This window comes from Oenanthe melanoleuca, chromosome 19 (assembly GCF_029582105.1).
Source record: "Oenanthe melanoleuca isolate GR-GAL-2019-014 chromosome 19, OMel1.0, whole genome shotgun sequence".
Classification (NCBI taxonomy): Eukaryota; Metazoa; Chordata; class Aves; order Passeriformes; family Muscicapidae; genus Oenanthe; species Oenanthe melanoleuca.
Window position 1 is genome coordinate 5,565,172 of NC_079352.1, and position 23,610 is coordinate 5,588,781.

At 49.1% G+C, this 23,610-nt stretch overlaps 2 protein-coding genes across 8 annotated transcripts in view; one reads left to right on the forward strand and one right to left on the reverse strand.

Annotated features, from left to right (window-relative positions):
- The first annotated feature begins 4,060 nt into the window (after nt 1–4,060).
- Nucleotides 4,061–18,020, forward strand: LIG3 (DNA ligase 3). Of its 2 annotated transcripts, none has more exons than XM_056506317.1 (20): nt 4,061–4,202; nt 4,535–5,097; nt 5,543–5,659; nt 7,195–7,392; nt 7,752–7,903; nt 8,806–8,972; nt 9,607–9,684; nt 9,773–9,941; nt 10,534–10,689; nt 11,114–11,245; nt 12,028–12,107; nt 12,492–12,579; nt 13,406–13,483; nt 13,688–13,811; nt 14,153–14,295; nt 15,053–15,127; nt 15,677–15,823; nt 16,512–16,686; nt 17,340–17,431; nt 17,549–18,020. In XM_056506317.1, the coding sequence occupies exons 2-20, from the start codon at nt 4,554–4,556 to the stop codon at nt 17,783–17,785; spliced, it is 2,952 nt and encodes a 983-aa protein (XP_056362292.1). In that variant the 5' UTR covers nt 4,061–4,202; nt 4,535–4,553; the 3' UTR covers nt 17,786–18,020. The 2 variants fall into 2 exon arrangements, with proteins under 2 accessions (XP_056362292.1, XP_056362293.1); XM_056506318.1 differs by having other exon boundaries at nt 4,067–4,202; nt 17,552–18,020.
- A 206-nt stretch (nt 18,021–18,226) lies between these two features.
- RFFL (ring finger and FYVE like domain containing E3 ubiquitin protein ligase) overlaps nt 18,227–23,610 on the reverse strand; it is a 28,632-nt gene continuing 23,248 nt past the window's right edge. For all 6 annotated transcript variants that reach the window (XM_056506320.1, XM_056506321.1, XM_056506322.1 and 3 more), the window contains 4 exons: nt 22,853–22,939; nt 22,321–22,528; nt 21,152–21,175; nt 18,227–20,637 (listed from right to left, as the gene is read on the reverse strand). In XM_056506320.1, coding sequence (XP_056362295.1) covers nt 20,456–20,637; nt 21,152–21,175; nt 22,321–22,528; nt 22,853–22,939 — 501 coding nt within the window. In that variant the 3' untranslated portion in view covers nt 18,227–20,455. The remainder of the gene's footprint in view (nt 20,638–21,151; nt 21,176–22,320; nt 22,529–22,852; nt 22,940–23,610) is intronic.

Below are 23,610 nucleotides of genomic sequence, written 5' to 3' on the forward strand. Positions count from 1 at the left end.
TTACAGCCAGCTTCCACTTTTCACCCCCACAGAAGGCAGAAGAAATCCCTACAAGCCCCTTCTCCCACCAAAACACTGCAAACCCCTTCAGACTGGACCATGCAGCTTTTCCTTTCCAAGCCCTCCCTAAAGTCAGACTTCCCAACGAATAAATGCAAATAAGTGACTAACACTGAGCTCCACAAATCCATTTTACATGACTTCTTGATCTGTTATTTAACTGACATGCCTCCCCTTTTTGCCAAATGTATTTCATGTATATATGTCTGTTTCCTATAATCTTTTCCATTTCTCTTATCGCTTGTATTTTAATAAACCACATGTACAGATTCAGTATCTTCTTTAGCAGCCACAGAGGGAGATATAGTTGTTCATTGGGGTTATTAAAATTCTAAATATCTCCCTCCTTTTATTTGATTTTAGTGAGATTCCAGACATTTTCTCAATATCAAGAAGATTGGATTCATTGGAATATAACTCTGACAGAAGTCTTGCAAGGAAACTTTAATTTTAGTTCAAACTCCATTAATTTAAGATATCCCTAGAAGATGTGGACAAGGTGAATCTTTTTATATTAACAAGTTTCAACCCTAGTTTAAGATGAAGGTAAAATAGGTTTTTTTGCTTCTAACACTGAGAAAAAAAACACTTAAAGCAAAACTTGAGACCATATTTTGCTTTTATATATATTTTAACTCCTGACAGAACTCCTGATGGCCACTTGGATGAAGCAAGGACAGACTTAAACATTCAAATCTGACTTTTTGAGCATTATCTTCCTGGTATTAGTGGAATAAACTACTTAAAACAGAGTTCTGCTTTTCTGGGGACCTCTCTACTGCTCTATCACTGCTGTCTTTTACATAGAGAGCATATTATGTTAAGAGGTTCTGCTCAGAAATTCCAGTATTTGCTACCAAGAGAGACTCCAGCAGTGATTTCTCCCTGATCCTATGCAAATCTCCTGGTTTTCCCTCAGTGAACTCAGTTCCTGTGGTTTTGTGGATATATTCACTGGATATATTGTTTGAAGGTACATGCAGCCAAAGGGAGAGTTGGAGGAGTTTATTCTAATAAGACTCTAAAACCCAAAGTAATTTGAATTCTTCCCCTTGCACACAAACCTTCCCAATCACAATACAAACAGTGGATGCACATTGCAATCTCAGAGGAAGAAAGTCCTTGCAGGGAGCATTTAGGAGCAGTGAGCAAAATCAGGGCCTGATGGGCCACTTGATATTTTCTTATCACTTCTTAATGCCATCTCAGAGCTGTTAGCCACAAAAAAAGACAAGATCAAACTGAAAGAGGGTAGATTTACATTTGATATTGGGAAGAAATTGTTCCCTGTGAGGTGGGGAGGCTCTGGCATAGGTTGTCCAGAAAAGCTGTGGCTGCCCCTGGATCCCTGGGGGCATTCCAGGCTGGGTTGGACAGGGCTTGGAGCAACCTGGGACAGTGGAAGATGTCCCTGCCCATGGCAGGGGGTGGAACTGGATGAGCTTTAAGGTCCTTTCCAACCAAAACCATTCTGTGATTCTATGAAGAAGCTCCTTTGGAGCCACAGTAGAAAATCAGCAAAATTAATGCTCCAGGCTGCAGAGTCTCCATCTACTGCTGAACAGGAGGAGAGCTGGCGTTAGGAGTGCACCAGCTTTGCTTTGTAGTTCCCAGGCCTCTCCAGAACAACCAAACAGCAGTTGTGTGTGTTTCTCAGAGAGGAAATTTATCTCAAACTCCCAGTTTCTCGTGGCAGCCTTCTGCCACCTGCCTGTGCTCGCTGCATCTCTCACTGCTGGGTCATCAATCTCCAGCCCCTGCAGCACTCTGCAGAGGGGCAGCTCCTACTCCCCTCACCTGTCCCTGCTGCCATCCAAACCCCCTCCAGGCTGAAAAGATCCAGGAGCAATTAATCTCACCCTCACTGAGGCCTCTGAAACATTTCTCTACCCTTCAGACAGAGTTAGGGAAGCAGACCCCAGCACTGCCAGCTTGCTCAGCTGCCTTATTTAAACCTGATAATGATGTGCAGCCCTTGCCTTTCCTCACAGGCTCATAGTGAATGAGAGCTCTCACCACGGGGCCATGAACTCTTGCTCCCAGCAAGCTCTCTCTGAACTCTGCACATCCTCACATCACATCTGAACACCTCATCCTTACCTGGGTTTCATTGTTTTCTTCCCCTCTAAAATCCCAGTGTTGCAGCCAGTCACTGCTGGTTCTGTAAACCATTTCTCAAAACAATCTGAACTACTAAAAATCAAATCACATTATACTCACATATTAAAAATTTAATCCAAGTCTGCCAATTGCATGGTCTTGGAGCTGAATGCACTCAGCCAAAACTCTGGAGCATGGTGGTGGTCTGGGTGCCTTCCACATAAAGTCCATAGCAAGAAGACCTCTCTGAATCCTTCTGCAATTCCTCTTCTGTGACTCAAAGCTCCCAATTGGATTTGGTTGGAGGAGCTGGTTTCTCTCTCTGGTTTTGGGGTTTCCTCCACTTCTGGGCCATGAGGGACAGGAAGGTGCATTTCCATCTTGAGATCATGGATTGAATGCATTGTCTGAGAGCAATGTAAAATATTGCAGATGAATGCAGACTGTCTAGTCACAGCCAGATCCCAGTGATCAGAAATGCCTGTAACAGACTTCAACCCACTTTTGTGACCAGGCATAGTTGTTACCTTCACTCCCAGCTCCAAACAGTGTGGTTTGTTTAAGAAGAGGAAGAATGTCTGTAGTTTGCTTTGCAACCAGCTGGAGGCCAGCAAAAAGATAGATATGTGGCTGGGGAAGCAAATTCTGTACCTTATGTCTCACACTCTGCCTTTGAGGTACAGCAAAGCAGGTCAAAGACTTGGCCATGTCAACCCACACAGCATCCTTTCCATGGAAGAAGGCAGGAATCCAGTGGAGCTGTGTGCTGTGTCTGTTCCAGCTCCTCAGCAGCCTCCTGGCACAGCACAACAGCACTTCCATCAGAGAACAGGGGTGGCTGCCACCAGCAGAGAGCCAACAGCTGGACTGCAGTGTGTGTTCACCTGTACTGGGATGAAGGAAGGGCTGTCCTCAGGAGCCTGGGGTGATACAGCAGCATCTCAGACCCACACAAACAGTGTGAGGGACAGCTTCAGGAGGTTACAGGGCAGCACTGCAGGACTGTGCAGGTACTGAGGGCCCAGGTGACACGGCAGCACCTCAAACCTGCACCAACACTGCATAGCACTCCTGAAGGGGCAACGTCATGAGGCTGGGGATAAGGCAGTGGCTCTGCACAAACACGGTGTGAGAACTCTTGGAGAGACCATTTCTGTGGCCAGCTGGTCCAACAGCACCTCAAAGCTGTGTCAGTGCAGCACTGCACTCTCAGCGAGCCAGTGTGGTGCAGCCAGGAATAGGGCATCCCCCCACACCTGCCCCAGCTTGCTGTAGTGCTCTGGAAAAGCCAACTTTGGGAGGTCAGGAATACACCATCACCTCAGGGAGGGACACACAGGGTGCCCTGTGTCACCCGTGTGGTGGGGACAGCCATCACCTCAGGGCACGGAGCTGGCACCGCTGAGGGCAGAGCCCCTCCATCGCCTCAGGATGCAGAGCCCCCATTGCCTGAGGATTCAGACCAGCTGCTACCGCAGGGTATAAACCCTCCACTGCCCCAGGCGCTGTCCCGGTGCCGCCCTAGGGCACAGACTCCGGGCCCGGTGCCACCTCAGCTCCCGGTCCCAGTGCCGCCCTAAGGCACTGATCCTCCACGGCCTCAGAGCAGGGACCCGGTGCAGCCTCAGGGCATGGACCCACCCTGGCAACTGCGTCACCCTAGGGCACCTAGTGCCGCCTCAGGGCTCGGACCCGCCCTGGCCCCGGGAGTCCCGGTGCCGCCTCAGGGCCCGGGCTCGCCCTCCCCTCAGGCGCCGTCCCGGGGCCGCCTCAGCCGCGCCCGAGGCGGGAAAACGCTCCCGGCGCGTGCTGGGGGCGGGGCGAGACGGGCCGAGGGGGCGCGGCCTGGGCATGCCCGAGCCCCTGGCGGGTGTTGGTGCCGGAAGGGGCGGGGCCTGGCGCGGCGCGCGCGTGCGGCCCTACGGAAGCCGCGCGGGCGCGCTCGTGTCCCGCTGGCGGCTGAGGCGGCGGCCCCGGCCTGAGGGGCTGGGGGGGTCCCGGGGGCCCGGACGGAGCGGGATGGCGGCACCGTGAGGAGCTCGGTGAGCGGCGGAGAGCGGCCGGTGGTTGGGCCGGGGCGGGTAGGGCGGGAAAGCGGCCTCGGGACGAGGCTGGGGCAGAAGGGACGGGAGAAGGCCTGGGAGCGAGGACAGGGCTGTGAGGGGCCGGGCTGTGGGGCGGCGGGGAGGGGGCTGTGAGGGGCCGCGCTGTGGGGCAGCGGGGAGGGGGCTGTGAGGGGCCGGGCTGTGGGGCAGCGGGGCGGGGGCCATGGAGGCCGCTGCGAAGCGGGTGCCGGGCCGGGGGCTGAGGGCTGGGCCCGCTGAGGGGGTCCCGGCGGGCAGAGGGTGCTCAGTGTCCGCTCTGTCTCTCGCAGCGCTCTCTGCACGAACTGGATGCCCACGGGCGGCAGGGCGCTGTCACACGCTGCCCGCGCTCTCGGCAGGGGCACTGCGCTGTCCTGCCCTCGCCCGCAGCTCCCCGTGCCCAGAGCGCTGTCCTGCTCTGCCGGACTCAGCCCCGCTTGCTGGTGCCAGCTGCTGCTCCAGCCTGTCTCCCTGCCGTCCCCAAAGCAGCGCCGTGCTGCCGGCCCTTTTCCTCTCTCCCTGCTTTTGGGCAGCTGGCTGCGCTCGGCCTGCACGGCTGCAGAGGACATGGCAGAGCAGCGCTACTGTGTGGACTATGCCAAGCGAGGCACCGCGGGCTGCAAGAAGTGCAAGGAGAAGATCGTGAAGGGGATGGTGCGCATTGGGAAGATCGTTCCCAATCCTTTCACCGAGTCCGGAGGGGACATGAAGGAGTGGTACCATGTCAAGTGCATCTTTGAGAAGCTGGACAAGGCCCGGGCCACCACCAAGAAAATCGAAGACATCACAGACTTGGAGGGGTGGGAAGAGCTGCAGGATGAGGACAAAGAAATAATCAACAAGCACATCTCAGGTGGGGTCACTTTTCTCCTTACTTCCAAGTTTTGCTGGAGGTTGTCACCCAGCTGTGCCTTTGCCCTGAAATCCTCATGTATTTATTTGTGTGGCTTAGGAAGGAAGTGTGTGGTGCTGTCTCAGCCCTATAGGAAAGGGAAGAAATGGTCATTTTTACAGTAATACTCCTTGATTTATTTGTCACAGCTGATTGTGGACAAGGCCTAGGTGGTTTAATTTGTGGGCATGAGTTATAACCATCAGTTATTTTCCATTTCCACCTTTTTCTGTAATCTTTAATAAATTACGTATTCTTCTAACTTCTGTTTTCTGAAAAACATTCAGGTTTTTTTCTCCTCCAATTCCCATTTCTTTTAAGACTTTTTGCTTTGTAAGCTACATAATATGGTGAGGGATGTATGAGATTATTCCTGACTGCCTCTTTGAACCTTTCTGCTTTCCAGAAGCCAATGCCAAGACTGGAGGTACCCCGAAGAAAAAGGTGATAGTGCAGGCAAAACTCACTGCCACAGGACAGCTGACCACAAAAGATCCACCAAAGAAATTCTCTGGATTCATTGGTAAGAATTAAGAAACTGGTTCTGGGAAAAGAGTTTCTTTTAATCTCAACATCAAGAGGTGTTTTAGCTTGGCTCAGATCAGTAGGTTTTTATCTGTAGTAGATTTAGGGGTTTTTGATTCTGGTTTGTCAAAGGCTGTCAGTTGAAAGAATATCTTGAAAGATTCTTGAATTTCCAGATTTCCCAAGGAAACAAAGGTTCTGCTGTGACCCACATTGTCAGGCTGACTCCATCTCCCTGCATCCATTGATTCATTCCTGTCAAATTGAGAGCATAGGGTGAAGTTATCCCATGTGGAGCTCAAAATATGGAAAAACACACTGAGGGATTCTCAGTTGTATTCATGGAAAGGAAAACTTGTCCTGAGGAGCTGCTGCCAACAGGACAGTCCATGTGTGAGCTCTGACTGACCTGACACCCACCTGGAGCTCCAGACTGCCCAGAGCCACAACACAGCCAGACGTCACCTCCTTGTCAGGGTCCACACCACATGCGGAGTCCTGATAGGTTCTTTTAGGGATCTCAAAGCGCAAAAGACACAACAGGGGACAAAACCAGTTTACTTTTGCAAAAGATGCACTTTTATTTAGTGCCAACAGAATGCGATAGAGGGACAGAGAGAGAGACAGAGACAGAGAGAGAGAGAGAGAGAAAGGGTGTTGGGATTATAGCTACCAAGACGGGCAGACGATCTTCGTGGAAGCAGCCGAGGTCCGTTGCCGTCCGGGGAGATCTCAGGGGTCTTTAGTTTGAAGGTATGTTTTATAGTCTTTTCCAAGGCGTCGGGCGACTGGCCAAAAGGGGGGAAGATTTATGGACTATTGTATGTGGAGATGGTTGCTCAAAGAAGCAGGTGGAAACAGGACGCTGTGCAAGTGGCCTGCGTAGGAGCAGTGCACCATGGCAAGCTCCAGGCACACCATCAGTCCTTGTGATCAGTCCTGCAGCAAGTAGCCTGCGTAGGAGCAACACACCGTGACCAGTCCATTGTTCTCACACCTGAGGGAGCAGACCCGCCCTGGTTGGGATGGGCACCACCTGGGAACAGTCACTTGGCATTCTTCTCTTCCCTGGCCAGCGCCTTTAAACTACAGTTCTTTAGGCCTCAGGCAAGGGTCGTTGGGCAGAACAAACGAGAGGCTCTTAGATGGACTCTTACACTCCTATAGGGGATTGTGTTAGGAGGCAAAAGGAATGGGGACATATTCCTCCATTTTAGAAATTACCTTAGGGAAACATCTTGCTGTGAAAGGCAAAAGCTTATAAAGTAGAAAAAATAAATAGAACAGCAGCACCTGGAAGGAGAAATTAATTTTCACTATGGTTTAGTCATATTTTTCTGGTAGAATTAAGATCTAGGAAATTCTGGTGTAATGTGAAGGGTAAAAATAGTTGGAAGTTTTTTATATAAGTCATAAATTTTAGCTCTGAAGCTTTGCCAGCACACTGGGATTGTTCCCAGCTTGCCAGGCAGAGGTAATCTCAACATTAACTCCATGTTGTTATAAAAACAACTTGTGATGTGTTTGATGCAGCCAAGCCAAAGAATTCAGAAGATGCCCCTGCAAACTCAGTCCAGCAGCCCAGCCTGTCTGCAGCCAGGTGTGACCCCAAACACAAGGACTGCCTGCTGCGCGAATTCCGCAAGCTCTGTGCCATGGTGGCTGAGAAACCCAGCTACAATGTGAAAACTCAGATCATCCAGGACTTCCTCAGGAAGGGATCTGCAGGAGGTATGGCTCCAGCCTGCAATTCTCAGCCCTCTCAGCTTCAAAGTCTGATCTCAGAAGGAAAGGTAACATTAAAATCTGATTGTTCTGTGGTCCCAGCCTGGTGCTGTGGTGATTTCTGAGCTTGAAAAGTGAACTCTTTAAATAGCAAATTCAGACAAAAATGTCTCACTCAGGTGTTGTAGGTGCCAAATTTAGTGCTGAGATCAGATTTAGATACAAATTGTGGCTGTTTCCCCTAGCCCCAACTGTGGGTTTTATCCCCAGGGTTATGCAAATAGACACAACCAACCAGAGCCTGGACATGAAAATAAATCCTCACAGATGTAATGTGCTTTTTTTATTTTTTTCTGTTTCCCCAGATGGTTTTCATGGTGATGTATACCTGACCATTAAGATGCTGTTACCAGGTGTCATTAAAATAGTTTACAACTTGAATGATAAGCAGATTGTAAAGCTGTTCAGCAGAATTTTTAACTGCAACCAGGAAGAAATGGTCCGGGACCTGGAGCAGGTGAGTGCACACGGCAGCTCTCTCTTAATTTCTGCTGCTCAGCCCTTTGCTTATGGAAATTCTGTAATGGTTTAGGTTTTTTACTCCTTAGCTCAACTGTTAGAATAGGAGCTGATGATTTATTTTGGTTTTCCTTGGCTTTAGCAGTTTTCTTAACATTTTCTGCCATCTGGAACCTGTAGAAAATCATGTTTGAACAGAAAGCAGAATAAGAATTCACCTGGCAAAGCTTTAGAAAGCAAGACTAAAATTATCTAGGCAAGATGGGCTGCATCTGTTTGTCTAAACTCCTTTGTCTGGCACATTCCTACAGAACTGGTTTATATTATTCTTTTTGTACCATCACATATCAAAACCTGGGATTCAATTAACAGAGCTGTCACTGGCAGCTGCAGTTGGTTGATACAATTAAGCTGCTACAATTGCAAGTGCTCAGTTGTGCATTGAGTCCCTGTGCACAGGAGCTGGTGATTGACTGTGTGCCCTCTGATTCACTGCAAGGTGCAGAAAAGGGGTGAATTAGAAAATAAAGGTAATTCTTTCACTTCTGTTCATTGTCTTGCTGTGTACTGCCTTCTAGTGACATCACCAGCCTGTCCCACATCCTTGCATTTACAAGTGGATTCATCCTGACGAAATAAAGGGTTTGTGCTGCAGCTGTGAAAAGTAGAGCCATGAGATGATGCTGGTACTCTTAATTACCTTTCTTGGCAAATTAAACAGCTGAGCACCTTTATGTGTCATGGCAGCTTCCTTAAGTGTTTGATTCCAATTTCTTCATGCAACAATCGCAGCATCACTGCTGTCCTTTATCCTCACTGGAGCCACACAGAATCCCCAGTGGCACCCCCATTCTCTGGCCATGCCTCTCATCCACACCCTGGTTTTGTTTTTGGAGACAGGGAGATGTTTCCGAGACCGTACGGATCTTCTTCGAGCACAGCAAGACGTGTCCTCCAGCAGCCAAGAGCGTGCTGACCCTCCAGGAGGTGGATGAATTCCTCATCCAGCTCTCCAAGCTCACCAAGGAGGATGACCAGCAGAGTGTCCTGCAGCAGATCAGTCGCAGGTAAGGGAAGGAATCAGCCTCTGAAGGTTTGCCCAAACACTGCAGTGGTTCTCTACAAGCTGGAATAGGTGAAAAATTAATCATGAGCCACTGAGACTGAGCTTAATTAGCATCTGTAAGCTGCTGTTGTGGTGTGATTGAGACACCTTGACAGCATTTTTGGCTCTTGTTCATGCCATAAATGAGAGAACTTTGTCCCTGCCTGTCAGGACATGTCAATCAAACAAGTGATTTGCAATAAAACCCTAAAATTGTTTAGCTGTTAATTAAATTTCTATCCTTAAGTATGTTGGGGAAAGCCTTCAAATAATTTAGGCTAAGATTCTTGGTCTGGCTCAGTTTGTGCTGATCTGAGGCTGAGGATTTTCCAATCAATTTCTCTTGATGCATTAATTAAGTAAATTTTGGAAGGTTCATCAACACTGAAGCAGAGTTAATGTTAGCATAAAGATGCTGGAAAGCCTTTTGGATATTCCCTTGTGTCTCTGAGGTGTCACTATTAACATGTGTCCTCAGTTTTGTTTAAACCCTCTGCAAAGGGAGAAGTTTTTGCCTTTTTTTAAAGAGACCTGGATGAGTTTCTTTTCAGCTGGCAAGTTGAGTTCACACCTTTGCTGAATTTTCTCTTTTCCAGGTGTACAGGCAATGACCTGAAGTGTATCATCAGGCTAATTAAGCATGACTTGAAAATGAATGCTGGAGCAAAGCACGTGTAAGTGACAGGAGCCCAGAAATGCCCATTTCCTGAGGCAGCAGCAGCAGACCTGAGGCTGATCAGTGTTCCCTCTCTCTCAATGCAGGCTGGATGCTCTGGATCCCAATGCCTACGAGGCCTTCAAGGCCTCCAGGAACCTGCAGGACGTGGTGGAGCGAGTGCTGCAGAACCAGCAGGAGTCTGAGAAGGTGCCAGGGCTGAAGAAGACCCTGAGTGTGCAGGCCTCACTCATGACCCCAGTGCAGCCCATGCTGGTAGGTTGGGTCCCCTGCTGGCAGCCAGGATCAGAGCAGAGACCCCCAGGTGGGAGGGGCAGGAGCCAGAGCAGTGCCTGTGCAGCGTGCAAGTCCCAGTGTTGTTTAATGCCAGTTTAGAAAGCATCTCCTACCACCAGGCCAGGTATTAAATATACTCAGTACCTGCACCTTCAGTGCCACTGCTAAGCTAAAACCTTGCTCTCAGTTCTTTTGTTTGCTGTCATTGCAGAAGTTGATCCTTTCTCTGGAAATAGTGTAAGCTTTCCAGTGGATTAGAGATTTAAATAAGTCTGGCTTTTTGTGTGAACAAAGCAGAGTTAAATATTTACTTCTGGGCTGAGCACACTCCTACAGAAGGCACAGTGCACATTTTAAAGCATTTGGAGGGGATAAGCACTGAAAAGCTGTAATTATCTGGGCATATGCAGATGGTTCTAAGTAAGTGAATAATTAAGGAAAACTTGGACTCGCTAACAGAGATTTGGACAAAAAAGCTCTACAAGGGGATTCATTTTAGCTCATTCATGCCCTTGGGTAAGAGAAGCTTTATTTTCCATGTGCCACCTGAGTGTTTGTCCCTGTCCCCCAGGCTGAGGCCTGCAAGTCCATCGAGTACGCCATGAAGAAGTGTCCCAACGGGATGTACGCCGAGATCAAGTACGACGGCGAGCGCGTGCAGGTGCACAAGAACGGGGATCACTTCAGCTACTTCAGCAGGAGCCTCAAACCTGTGCTCCCCCACAAAGTAAGCACCTGGCCACTGCCCCCCCTTGTGCCAGCTCCTCTGCATTCCCAATAGACTCCTTCTACAGGCAAGGCGGATTCCTGCTCTTGTAGACTTACTCCTAATTTATATAGATGTGTAGAATGTGGAAAAGCAGCACTTAAAACTGTCATCATTTCATTCTGGTGCACATTAAGAGCTTGAAATTAAATTTCATCTGCGTGCTATAGAATCCTCTCTGTGCAGTGCATTTTGGGAGCCTTGGTGCCACTTGGGTGATTCTGTTCTGTTTATTAAAGCCTCATTTATCTATTTGTAGACTGCTGTGGGTACCATAGAAGTGCAGATGTGCCACATGTGCCTCAGATACTTGTGGAAAAAACACCTGCATTGGAGTGAATCCCTCTCTTCAGCCAGTTATTCTTCTTTTTTTTCTTTTCCCAAGGTAGCCCATTTTAAGGATTTCATCCCCCAGGCTTTCCCTGGTGGGCAGAGTATGATCCTGGATTCAGAAGTTCTCCTGATTGATAATAAAACTGGCAAGCCACTTCCTTTTGGGACTCTTGGTGTGCACAAGGTAAAAAAAAAAAAAGAAATAATTTTTTTGTGTGTGTTTGGAGGCTGTTACTCTGCTGATTTAAACACAATCTGTTATCACAGGATAATTTCAGAGCTCTGGTACTTGTTAGAGCACCTGGGAAAAAAAGTAATATTGAGAAGGCTGATATTGAAATACTACTGCTCTAGTACAGTAGATTTGATATTAACCTATTGATCACTGGCAGGACATTAACAGAACTTAAGATATTAATATTAAAATAATAATTCTGAATTAATATTACAATAATACTAAAAAAATATTTGGAAAATCTTGCAATTCTGTCATTGTTTCTCATGGCTTGAGCAGTGTGTGGCAGCCTGGGAGGGCACAGGGATGCAGTGATTATTCCATATAAGTGTTATGTAGTGCTTGTGTCTAGACTGAATAGGGGTGAAGGAGAGGACAGGAAAATGAAAATTAAACTATAAGTGCTTAAGTTAAAAGTAGCCATTAATCTGCTGTCTGTGGAAATGTGGTGGATTTTTTGCAACAGTAGTGACAGATGTTGCATTGCCCAAAGCCATTAATATTTTTAGCATTATTTCCCATTCCTAGGAAATGAACATTTTTTATCTTCTAAGCTTGTGCTTGGACACATTAATTGTAAATCTTAATTCTCAGAATGCTTCTTTTAGAAGCAGCATGAGCTTATCATACCTAAAATATTAAATAGATAAAAAATAGATAAAAATCCATCCTTTTATTACTATGCTAAAACTGTGTGCTGTGACTGCAGAATTCTGTTAATTGTATTTCAGAAAGCTGCTTTCCAGGATGCCAATGTTTGCCTGTTTGTGTTTGACTGCATCTACTTCAACAATGTCAGCCTGATGGACAGGTGTGTGTGCAGGGGAGAGTCCTGGGCTGCTTTCCCAGCATGAGCTGCCTGGAAAAGCCACTAATGCAGACAGACCAGTTCAGCTGGGCTGTCACACTGGGGAGATCAGGGCAGTGTGGGAGGGACCTGCTGTGCCAAGGAGTTTCCCTGTGGAGCTCCTCTTGCTCTCCAATACTGGGATTAGCTGCATCCCAGCTGCTCATTTTACATCCTCTAAACACACTGCTAGCACTGGAATTTCCATTTTATCACTTCTGGAGGAAAGCAACAACTAGTTGTCCTCTCTGGAACTGCCTAGGATGAATCATTAATGGCTTTAAGAGCTTTTTTCAGTGTTGCTGTTGGGATTGCTGCCTGTCCCTCACTGTCCCTGCCCTGCTCTAGGCCCCTGTGTGAACGGCGCAAGTTCCTCCACGACAACATGGTGGAGATCCCCAACAGGATCCTGTTCTCAGAGATGAAACATGTCACAGTGAGTCCAGTGTGCCCTTCCACCCCTAACCCTGCTCCTCCACTTGGCTTTTTTTATGATTAACTCTGCAAATGCACCTGGCAAAATGGTTCTCCTTCTGCTCTGTGTGCAAGACTTCTTGAGTCAACACTGGATTCCCATCTTTTCCTGGCCCTCAGCTCCCTTCAGTATAATCTTAACTTGCACACCTCAGGTTTTCTGGCTTGTTAATGGTTTTCTAGTGATTGTCATTTTGACCCTGTTAGGAGGAGTTAAATTCTGTTGTCAGTCTGTGCTGTGCAGTGCAGAGCTGTGATTGAAGGGAGCTAGACTGTGCTATATCCCAAACTTCAAGTGTCACACAGCCCTGAGACATTCTGGCTGCTAAAATCTGCATTTAGGCAGCAGCATGCTTGGATTTTTATTATGCAGAAGCCTGATGTCCCCTTATTTTTCCCCATTGCTGCTGATTTCTGTGGCACCTTGGCTTTGGTGGGAGGAGAAGGTTCATAGGTCCCAAGGCAGCTGGATGGAGAAGGAAGCTGGGAATGCTGGCTGAGCAGATTTGACATGGGACATACTGGGACACAGCCAGGGGGGCAGCCACACCTGAGGGGTATTTTTAACCAGACAAACCTTCTGTTCTGGACACATGTTCCCAGCTTAGTCACTGGGTGTGCAGCAAAGAGAACATGTACAGGGTTCTCCTTGGGAAAGTATTATGAAATTGCCTGTTCCTCCCTCTGCAGGTGCTTTGGGTTTAGTGCACCACTGCTCCAAATGAAAAGCCTGAAGACCCCTGTGCTTTTTACAGTCCTGATCTAACCATGATCCCTCTCCTTGGCAGAAAGCTTCAGATCTGGCAGACATGATCACCCGAGTCATCCGGGAGGGGCTGGAAGGGCTGGTGCTGAAAGATTTAAAGGCAAGTTCCCATTCACTCTGTACTGCTGTGAGCTGGGAATTTGGGAGTGACAATGGACAGAGCCAGCTCTGAGACAGAGTCACACTCTGAGCATTCTGGAAACATCTCTGGGTTCCTCTCATGCTGCTCCTCCTGCTGAGCAGGGTGGAGGCCAGGCTGTCTGAGGAGGGGGTGTCTGAGGGGGCTCTGCCTTCCTTTGCACAGGGGAATTACGAACCAGGGAAGCGCCACTGGCTGAAGGTGAAGAAGGATTATCTCAACGAGGGGGCAATGGCTGACACAGCTGACCTGGTGGTTCTGGGGGCTTTCTATGGACAGGGCAGTAAAGGTAGGTCTGCAGCTGGCTTCAGGCAGAGATCTGTCTGTTCAAGGAACTGCCGAGGTTTCCCTGTTCCAGGCCTGCAGAGTGAGGGAGGCTGGAGCAGGGATTACCTGCTGCAGCCCATCTTGTCCTTGCTGTGGCTTTGCTGTGGGTTGGGTGGCACAGCAGAGCTGGAGGAGTTGGGCTGGGTTGTTGCACAGTGCAGAGGCTCTGGTTCAGCTTTGTGAGCGGCCCTGCAACCATCACAAGCCCAGACTCCTTGGACAGCCAAAGATACAGAAGGGTTTGGGCTCTGAAAAGCTGTGGCTTGTCCTGTGGAGGGTGTGACCCCTGGTGTCCCTGTGCAGGTGGGATGATGTCCATCTTCCTCATGGGCTGCTACGACCCCAAGAGTGAGAAGTGGTGCACGGTGACCAAGTGCTCTGGTGGCCACGACGACGCCACCCTGGCACGTCTGCAGACAGAGCTGGACATGGTGAAGATCAGCAAGGTGAGAGAGGGGAGCCAAGGGATGCCCAGCAAAGAGCTCAGCTGCCCTTGAGGTGCTGCTTCACTGCGGGGTGGAAGTGCCCTGCCAGGAGTGACTCAGAGTTAAAGCACATCAAGCACTTGACACAAGTGAGGTGTCAGAGCAGCCAGCTCCTGGAGGAGGCACTGCCTGGGCTCTGTACCCAGACTCTGAGTGGGAAGCCAGGCACCATCTGTTTCCTGCTAGGACATAGTTCTGTTGGGAAGATACCAATTTTTTATCTGGATTTTTGGGCACGTTGTGATTGGCAAAGGCAGTCACTAGATGGGGCTGTGGGAGGGAAGTGCTGGGTCAGACTCTGGTCTGGTGGCTCCATAACTTGGGCTTGGAGTTAAGATTTCTGTGAGTGACATCTTGCTTTTCAAGACTGGACAAATAAACAATTGAATTTTAATATTACCTTGACATCCTGAAGGCTATTTGCATCAAGGCTGTAGAATCTTAAAAAATATGGGTAGTTTTACATGAATCACAATTGGAGCAGCTGTTCTAGTTACATACACAGAATGACAGGAATGGAGGGCTGTGCTTCAGGCAATATTTGTGATTTTCTAGATAAGAGAAATGCCTGCAGATCAGTGCAAGTTCCAGCCATGCAAAGGCAATGTAAAACCTCGATGCTGATCTACTTCTAGGTTGTTTCAGCAGTTTCTATTCTAGAATTAGGTTTATATGTGATAAGTGTCAGTGATTTTAATTTTGTGCTTTTAATTAATAGGATCCTAGTAAAATTCCAAGGTGGCTAAAAATTAACAAAATCTACTACCCAGACTTCATTGTCCCAGATCCAAAGGTAAGTGCTCTCATAATCATTTAACATTTCCCAACCCTTATTCTGCAATCTTCTATAAATCCTTTAGGAGGACAGCTTAGAAGTTGTCTCTGTTACAAAATGAATCTTCATACTTGGAACGGGAAATTAAGCACAAGTTTTTATCTCTCAATCTTGCAGGTGCATTTGAGGCTAAGAGCTTCATGAAGAAATCACACCTGCAGCAGTTTTGGGAAATATTCTTGTGCATTAAATCCCTTCCAGAAGTGAGCTTACTTTAAATTTGAGATATGAGAAATCTGACTTAAAAGGGTTGAAACACAACTGCAACCCAAAAGTTGCTGTTGTTGTAGGGAATGTGTCAGTATGCTCTGTATGCCTGAAGGAGAAGGTAGAAATTGGCATTTTGTTAGTAAAAAGGTTTTGGCTTAGTGAAAAAGGCTTTTCTAAGGAAGGTGGCCAGTTTGTGTCCGTGGCACTGTGCTGGGTGGGGAATGGGTGTGCTGGGAGGCTTTGGGCTGGCTGCTGAGGCAGCACAGCAGCCTGACGTGGTTTCCTGGCTGTGTTCAGAAAGCCCCAGTGTGGGAGATCACCGGGGCCGAGTTCTCGCGGGCCGAGGCGCACACGGCCGACGGCATCTCCATCCGCTTCCCGCGCTGCACCCGCATCCGCCACGACAAGGACTGGCAGAGTGCCACCAACCTGCAGCAGCTCAAGGTGGGTCACCTGCCACCAGCTGGGCTCCAGGGACAGCAGAGTGTGCACTGAGAGCCCCTGTGCCCGTGCTGGCCCCTTCCGTTTCTTCTCTGTCCTGGTTGGGAGGACAGGTGTCTGCCAGTAAAGGCAGAAGCTTCTCTTTGAAATGGAGAATGTAAACCCCCTCCCTCCAAATTATTATAATTTGGAAATTAAGGGGCTCTCGGGACCCCCAGGCTGCAGCCACCCCTCATCCTCCTGTGCTGAGGGGAAGGAGCCTGGTGCCAGCCCTGGCAGTGGGGAGCTCTGTGCTCAGGGAGGTGCTGCAGTGTGGGGCTGCCAGGGCTGCTTGTGCCAGGGAGAGCAGGAGTGATGCCTGCCAGGATCCCTGTGGGGAGGAGGAGGAACAAACCCCTCTGCAGATGGGCCCTTCCCACACTGGGCACTGCTCATCCTTCAGGCCCTGCTGAATCAGGCTCTTGCTCTGTAGCAGATGATGTGGATGTGGCTTTTGCTCCTCCCTGTGTGGCTTCAGGAGAGAGGTGGGATGCAGGGAGCTGGGACAGAGTTGACAGGAAAATGATTGCAGAGAGGTGCAGGAAGAAAAAGCTTTTGAGCAAACACTTCAGGGGGGAGAAAACAAGAGCAGTCTCTGCATCACAGCTCGTGTGCAGTGCCAGGCATGATCAGTGCTGTTTCTGCTGGGCAGGAGCTGTACCAGCTCTCCAAGGAGAAGGCTGATTTCAGTGTTACAGCTGGGGAGGAAGATGAGTCCACAGCTGGCAGCAGTGGAGAGAATGATGGGAATTCCAGGTCTTCCACACCTCACAGCAGTATTACGAGTCCCCCAAGCAAGTCACCTGCAAAAACTCAGAAGGCAGAAGGTAAGATGATGGTGCTTTCAGGAAGGAGCCTGGGGCTGTGTCCTCTGTGCCTGGGGCAGGCTGGCTCTGGGTCCTTGCCTTGTGTCAGAGTTTGATGATCCCACCTTTCACATGGATCTCAGGGATAATGGGCACAGCTGTTCACATCCTTGGTTTGGCTCAGTATGAACTGAGTAGCAGAGCTCTGAGATGTCCTGGGATTGGGAAAAGATGGATGGGAACAGCTCTGATGATGCTGTTCAGATTGGTGCTCACTGCTCCCATTTCTGCAGGTCACAGCCCTTTGGTTAGAGACTGTTGGACATGAGCCAGTGTTTGATTTGATTTGGATGGAATTCCTGAGTATAAAGGGACACGTGGCTGTAGGTGATTTCCAGGTGAACTGAGCTGGAACATGAAGCAGATTGCTGAGCAGTTGCACAGAGTGCTGACAGTGTGGAGGGCAGATGGCAGCAAGAGCCTGGGAATGGGGCAGGAGGGTGCCCCACACCATTTCCTGTAGAAAAATGTATCTCACTAGTAACAGTAATTGATGGATTGCCCAGAAAGAGGAGAGGAAACTTTTCACTTCTGCTTCTTACTGTTTCCCCCAACATGAATACACAACCACTACTGGGACAGAGCACATGCAAAAGCCAAATTTTTGTTTTTAGAGAGCAAAGGAGTCATTGGATCCCCTGAGAAATCCGAGGAGAAACGAGGGGAGAAGAGAAAAGCATCCGAGCTGGAGGACAATGGCAAGAAGGTAGAGCCAGGGGCCAGGCAGCCCCAGGGCGGGGTGGGGGAGCCTGAGGCCGCTGTTGTCTGTTCATTTCCATTCCGAGGAAGGTTTTGCCCGAGCTCTGCCTCTCCTTCCCCTCAGCAGCCGCTGCTGGACATTTTCACGGGGGTGAAGCTGTACCTGGCGCCCTCCGTGAAGGACTTTGCCCGAATCCGCCGCTACTTCATCGCCTTCGACGGGGACCTGGTGGAAGAGTTCGACACGGCCTCGGCCACGCACGTCATCGGGGACAGCGGGGACAGCCCCGGCGCCGTGCGCGTCACGCCCCGCTGGATCTGGGAGTGCATCCGCAAGCGCCGGCTGGTGGCGCCGTGCTAGCGCCGGGCAGGGCTGCCTCGGGGCGGGAACGGGAGGGGAGGCGGGAGACGCCCCCAGGAGTAGCTACAGAGATCCAGAGCCACCCTAGGGAGTGAATTTCAGGAGTTCTCTGCAGAAATGTCACTGCTGAATCCCACACTGTAGACCACTGCCCCCAACCGGGTACTGGTTTAGTCTCCTTGGGTTTTTAAAGTTTGGGTATTTTTATAGATAAATAAAACTGAAGCAGCTTCTCCTTTGCTGTCAGGACTTATTTTCCAGTTTTCTGGAGAACAGACCAGCAGCTCCATAGGATTCTTGGCTGTGGTGCCATTTGTGTTGTCAGGTAATTTTTTCCTCCCTCCACCTCTTGTGTACAGGTAAGCACCTGGGATCCCAATTTTTGGCTGAGGTTCAGCAGTAGCTGTAGGATCTCTGCTTGTAACAGAGTCAGAAACAAAGTTAACTAAATCACATTTCAACTTTATTATAAAATTATAAACCAAACTTCTGTACCAAAACTAGTAAGTTTAACTGTCATAGTACCAGAGGATTTAAGAGTGAATAACATGCCCTTTCAAGTAGAATATTAACTTTTAAAATCTTTAAACAATGTACAGTGTACATAAACCACATAAATATTTCCATTTACTTTATTAGTTCAGAACATTATATTCCTTTGGATCATTAATCAGTTTCCTCCAGGTTTTGATTTTCCTTTAAAAGCAACTCACTCATATCCATAAGTAGAGAATCCATTTTTACAAGGGAAACAAGAAGAATCCTCCCTTCACAAAGCACATTTTGGAGTCACAGGGTGGGTGGATCTTCTCATCCCTAAAATGTCAGGCATTGATCTGCAGCTTTGTTAAACTGCTGTAGGAAATAAGCCTACCCTCTACAAGGAAAAGTACATCTATCCATAGGGGAATCATCTTCTTCCTGCTAAATTCCCCCAGCCCTGAGTTACTGAAAAATATGACAACATGAATTTTCACAGTGAATTTCCTACATGAGGCTGTTCTGCACTTTGTGGATCCTGCAGCTCTTGGAGGTCCCTGTGCCCTCTCCAGAGCAGAGTCACTTCTTACCTGCCCTTTTTTCTGTCCTGATGCACTGACTTGTTCAGTTTGTTCTCATCTGGATCTGTTCAACCTTAAAATCAAAGATTAAAGAGCAGCCTGACCTGGGGCAGAGGTAGAACTGAGACTGCTGAGTTAGTGAAGTTTTCTGGAGTTCTGAGACCACCACAATGAGAAATCCATGGCTCTCCTGCTCCTCCTGAGCCATGGATTTCTCACCTCAGGAGCTGTTTTGGCTGCAGCTCCCAGAGCAAAGCCCCTGGAGCTGTCCCTGTTCAGAACTCGCAGGGTCCATGTGCTGTTGACATTTCCCACTGCACAGGAGCTGGGAGGGGCCTCACTGCAGAGTCCCTCTGGGTTTGTTATTCTCTGCTGGCAGCCAGGCTGGAGCACAGAGCCACCCCCTCCCCAGAGCAGCCAGGAAAGCTGCACAGGGGCTCAGCTGCCCTGGAGTGAGGCCACAAGCCCACAGTGATGGACGTTTAGGGCAGCAAGGAAAATGCACCAGTTCCAATCATCTCTAGCAAGAACTGCCAGAGCTCTCCAGCAAATCTCTTCCAGCTGAACACAGTGCCCAGGAGAGCTGCCAGGATCAGCCACAGCCTCTCCCCACCCTTGCCAGCAGAAAGGACAAAATTGCTTTTGATAAGCAATGGAAGGTAACAGAACTGTAAAACTGAGCCCTGGGGAGGTGGGAATGCTGATCTGCACTGGAGAATCCTCTTGGCTGCAAGGGAGACAAAGGCTGTCTTCCATGATTCCCTTCTAAAAAAAGAGAAAGTCAGCTGTACTTAAATATGATTGTGTAGCAGTGGAGTCCTCACTACTCTGCAGCTCTGTGCTTTCCTCACTAAACCCTGGGGAAGGCTCAAGCCTTGGACTGGTAACTCCCTCAGCAAGGGAGGGCAGTTCAGTTTGAGCCCCACCTCTGGCACGAGCTCTTAAGTCAAAGTCAACAAAATCAAACCAGAAACCTCCCTGTGGCACAGAAACAAAAGCCCAGCACTCAGGGCAAGGCTGAGCCTTCCCCGCCTCCCTCCCTGACAGTTTTCAATAATACAAAGACAACCTTGATATAAAATTACACATTTTTCCACAATTGCACTAAGCTGGAATTAGGGAAAGCAGGGGTGGTCTGCCTGTCCTGCAAGCATAACAATTTTACATTAAATTAAAAGTAAAATTAACAAGCACAGTGACATTTGAATCTTCAAAAAATCAAGCTGTTGCTGGGTATAGCCTGAGCAGCAAAACAAAGGACACTTTTTGAGACCCCAGTTCACTTTTATTATTCAGAGGAAAATACAAAGCCTCTGGAGCTGATCGTCCTGGCAGGAAGTTGGGCATCCATCTGTCCTCACATTCTGGGATGGAGGTGGCTGATGATTGCTGGCAATGAGCTCCAAGGAGTCCAGGCACTGTGGTGTAAAGCACGACGTGGGACGAGCAGAGTCGGGCATGGCTTGAGCAGAGCAGCTTTCCCCAGGCTTCTTCCCTCCCTCGCAGCGGGGTCCATGCTAATCTCCAAGGTAACTACTGGCAGGGATGGTGGCCCTTTCCCTAAGAGCACTGAGGCTTTAAGGCACAGCACCCTGAGGCCAGAGCCCCCCTAGGTCCTGAAGACGTGCACGGCCCTGATGACGTACTGGCGGCAGATGGGGCACTCGCTCATGCGCTTCCCGCACTTGGTGCACGTCACCATGTGCCCGCACTCCAGCAGCACGCAGTCGGTGGGAGCGTCCATGCAGATCCTGCACAGGTTGTCCTCGCTGCTGGGGGGCCCTGCACCACCTGGGGGACAGGAGAGCACGGAGGGGTCACACACAGGGAGCTGGGAGGGTTGGTGTCATCCCAGTTGGCTCTGCTGAAAGGATTCCCTGAGGGACAAGGTCTGCTAAGGAATTCCCCTCGTGGCTGCTGCATCAGCTGGCAAGGAACAGAACTTTTAGCTTTTCCACAGTAATTTCTGTGAGATGGATCAGATACCACTGAGATTCTCAGTGATGAGGCAAATGAAGCAACATGGGTCTCTTCCCAAGTAACAGCACAAGAGGAAATGACCTCAAGTTGTGCCAGGGACGTTTAGACAGAAATTTTTCCTGATACCCATTTCCAAAAGGGTTGTCAAGCTCTGGAAGAGGCTTCTCAGGGTAATGGTGGCATAAACAACCCTGGGGAGGTGTTTAAAAGCCATGTAGATGTGGCATTTGGGGGACATGGCTTAGGGGTGGCCTTGGCAGTGCTGGTGGGACTGGATCTTGGGGGATTTTTCCCAATAAACAACTTAATTAAGGATCTCACTTACCAGTTTGATCGTCAGTGTCCAAAACTGCAAGAGAAGAGAGATTTGGTGAGACTCTGGAAAGCTGGGAGAGAAGTTTTACCAGGCAGGGGCTAAAAGCCTTGAGGGAGCTGCTAAACCAAAGCTGCTTTTTGCTGATCACCATGGGAGGCTCTGGCTGGGCTCTGACCAGGACAGCTTCAACAACTGACAAGAAACTTTCTCCTATACAGAGCTTGCAGAACAGTTAAAGCTTCCCAGAGATAAAGGATCCAAGGGAATGTCTCCATTTTTAAGACAGAATTTGGCTTCCCAGTACTGCACCTGCAGCAACCCCTTGTGCCAGTTCCTCTGCTGTTACACAACCACCAAGGGACTGAACACAGACACGGGTGAAAGAAAAGGATACATTCCATCAAAAGCACAAGATAATGAAAGAATATAGCCCCAAAGCTGCTGTCTTAAATCTTGGATCATCCACAGAAGGCAAAACCTAGAGAGAAGTATTTAAGAAAACAACTCTGCTTTGGACAGCACTGAGAAACTATGAAATCCAAGTGTTAAAGTTTCTCCGTAAGTAATTTACAAATGTGTGTCTTTTTTAAGAAAAACCCTTGAAGTGCAAACTGGCACCTGGAAAATCAAGCCAGATATATTCTCTGTGCACCTGTGTCCCCTCACAGCCCCTGTGCAGCCCAGCATGTGCAGCAGGAACACTGGTGCTAAGAGAGTGAAATCCCAGCTACCCACAGCTGGGCAGCCCTGGGAGCCACTGCCCTGAGCACATGCCCTGAATGTCCCAGCTGCTCTTTGGTGGCAGTTTCCTGCCTGGGCAGGGCATTTCCCTGCTGGCTTTGCCAGGTACCAGCTGAGAGAAAAGAGCTCAGCATAGCCAGCTGTGTACAGCCAGCCACCAGCTGCTGTGAGGTGGGACCAGTGGGACCTGTCAGGGGCGTGCACAGCACCAAGGGTGAAGGATGCACAGCCCTTGTGCCGTGCAGGGCTCCCAGAACTCTCTCCTCAAACTACAGCAAGGAGTGGTGAGCAGAGTCCAGCTCCTTTCACTCTGTACAAACACTCCCTGCTTCCTCCTCACTTTGCTGCACCAGAGATGCAAGGTAAGTTCTATTTGCACAGCAGTCTGTAAAAAGGCTAAACCTGGACAACAGGCACATGTTTGCTGAGTTTCTTACCTAGATGTTGAAGGTCCTTCTCCCTGTAGAGGCGAGTGACCCTCTCCAGCAGCTCCCACTTCTCACAGCAGCCTTTGTAGTTGACGAAGTTGCGGGCGAGGATCTCCTTGAGCTGGCGCACCGAGAGCGCGTTGATGTCCCCGATGCTGGTCAGGTCAGACAGGGAGGCCTTCCTGCCCAGCACCAGGTTATCCTCAGAGTCACTAGACTGGGAGGAGAAAACAGGGAACCATTCAATCATTCTTGCCCTCAACACCTTGAACTATGATTTCAATCAACTTTCAGCATGTGTCTTAGCAGGAGTTCGGGTTTGGACGTACAGAGAAGTGGCTGCTCTGAATTCATCTATGAGAAACACGAATCTCGAGACAGAACTAAATAACTTCTGCTATGGTGTCCAAGTGACACCAGTTCTTTCTGTATGTGACAACAAGATGATGCCACAGAAGGGGTTGATTGGGTTTGGTCAGTCTCAGTTACCATTCACAGGAACCCTGGGATTCCCAGCCATCCAATTCCAGGACACACAAACCTGTGTCTCATCCTCTGCTGCTGCTTCTTCTGCTGCATTCTCAGCTGCTGTTCCATAGGCTGGGCTTGGAGGCACATGACCATTGGCCTGGAAGAGGAAATAAAGCTTTCACCTGCTGTGGGTTTCTGCAGGGAAACCAATGTAATGTCACTGCAGTCCCTGACCTCTGGAAAGACAAGGCACAAGCCAGGCACACTCCCAGAGGCTTTTCCCTGTGCAGCCTTTGTGTCACACCAAGTAATACTTGCTGAAGCTGAACCTTTAAAGCCCCAGAACAGAACAGGCTGGATCAGGAGGAGACACACCAAATTTGTATGTGTAAATGAGCAGTCCTTCCCTGAGGGTCACACTGTGCTGTGGTGTGATGTCAGGTCTCAGTGCAAGGCTCTGCAGAACCCTCCTGTAACCCAGCTCAGATCTCCACAGTAACCAGGCAAACACCTCAGGTGGGGTCTGCAGTGGGCAAACAGGAGACACCTGTGAGGGAGCAGCAGTGACAGAGCTGCAGAAGAAAAACTGGGCAGATGCTTTGAACACTTGATCAAATGTGCAGTGTAATTTCAGCTGACTCACCCCCAGCAGCCACTGCTGCTTCTGCTTTCCCACTGACAAAGAGACTGTAATGTTACCAACCCACTTATCCAAGTGGGGACTTGTTAATATTTACAAAGCCCAAGAATAACAATCAAGATCAAAGAGCCTGAACTGCAGCAGGATGTCATGCAAGTTGAGACAAGAAGCTGAAATCATGGGGTAGT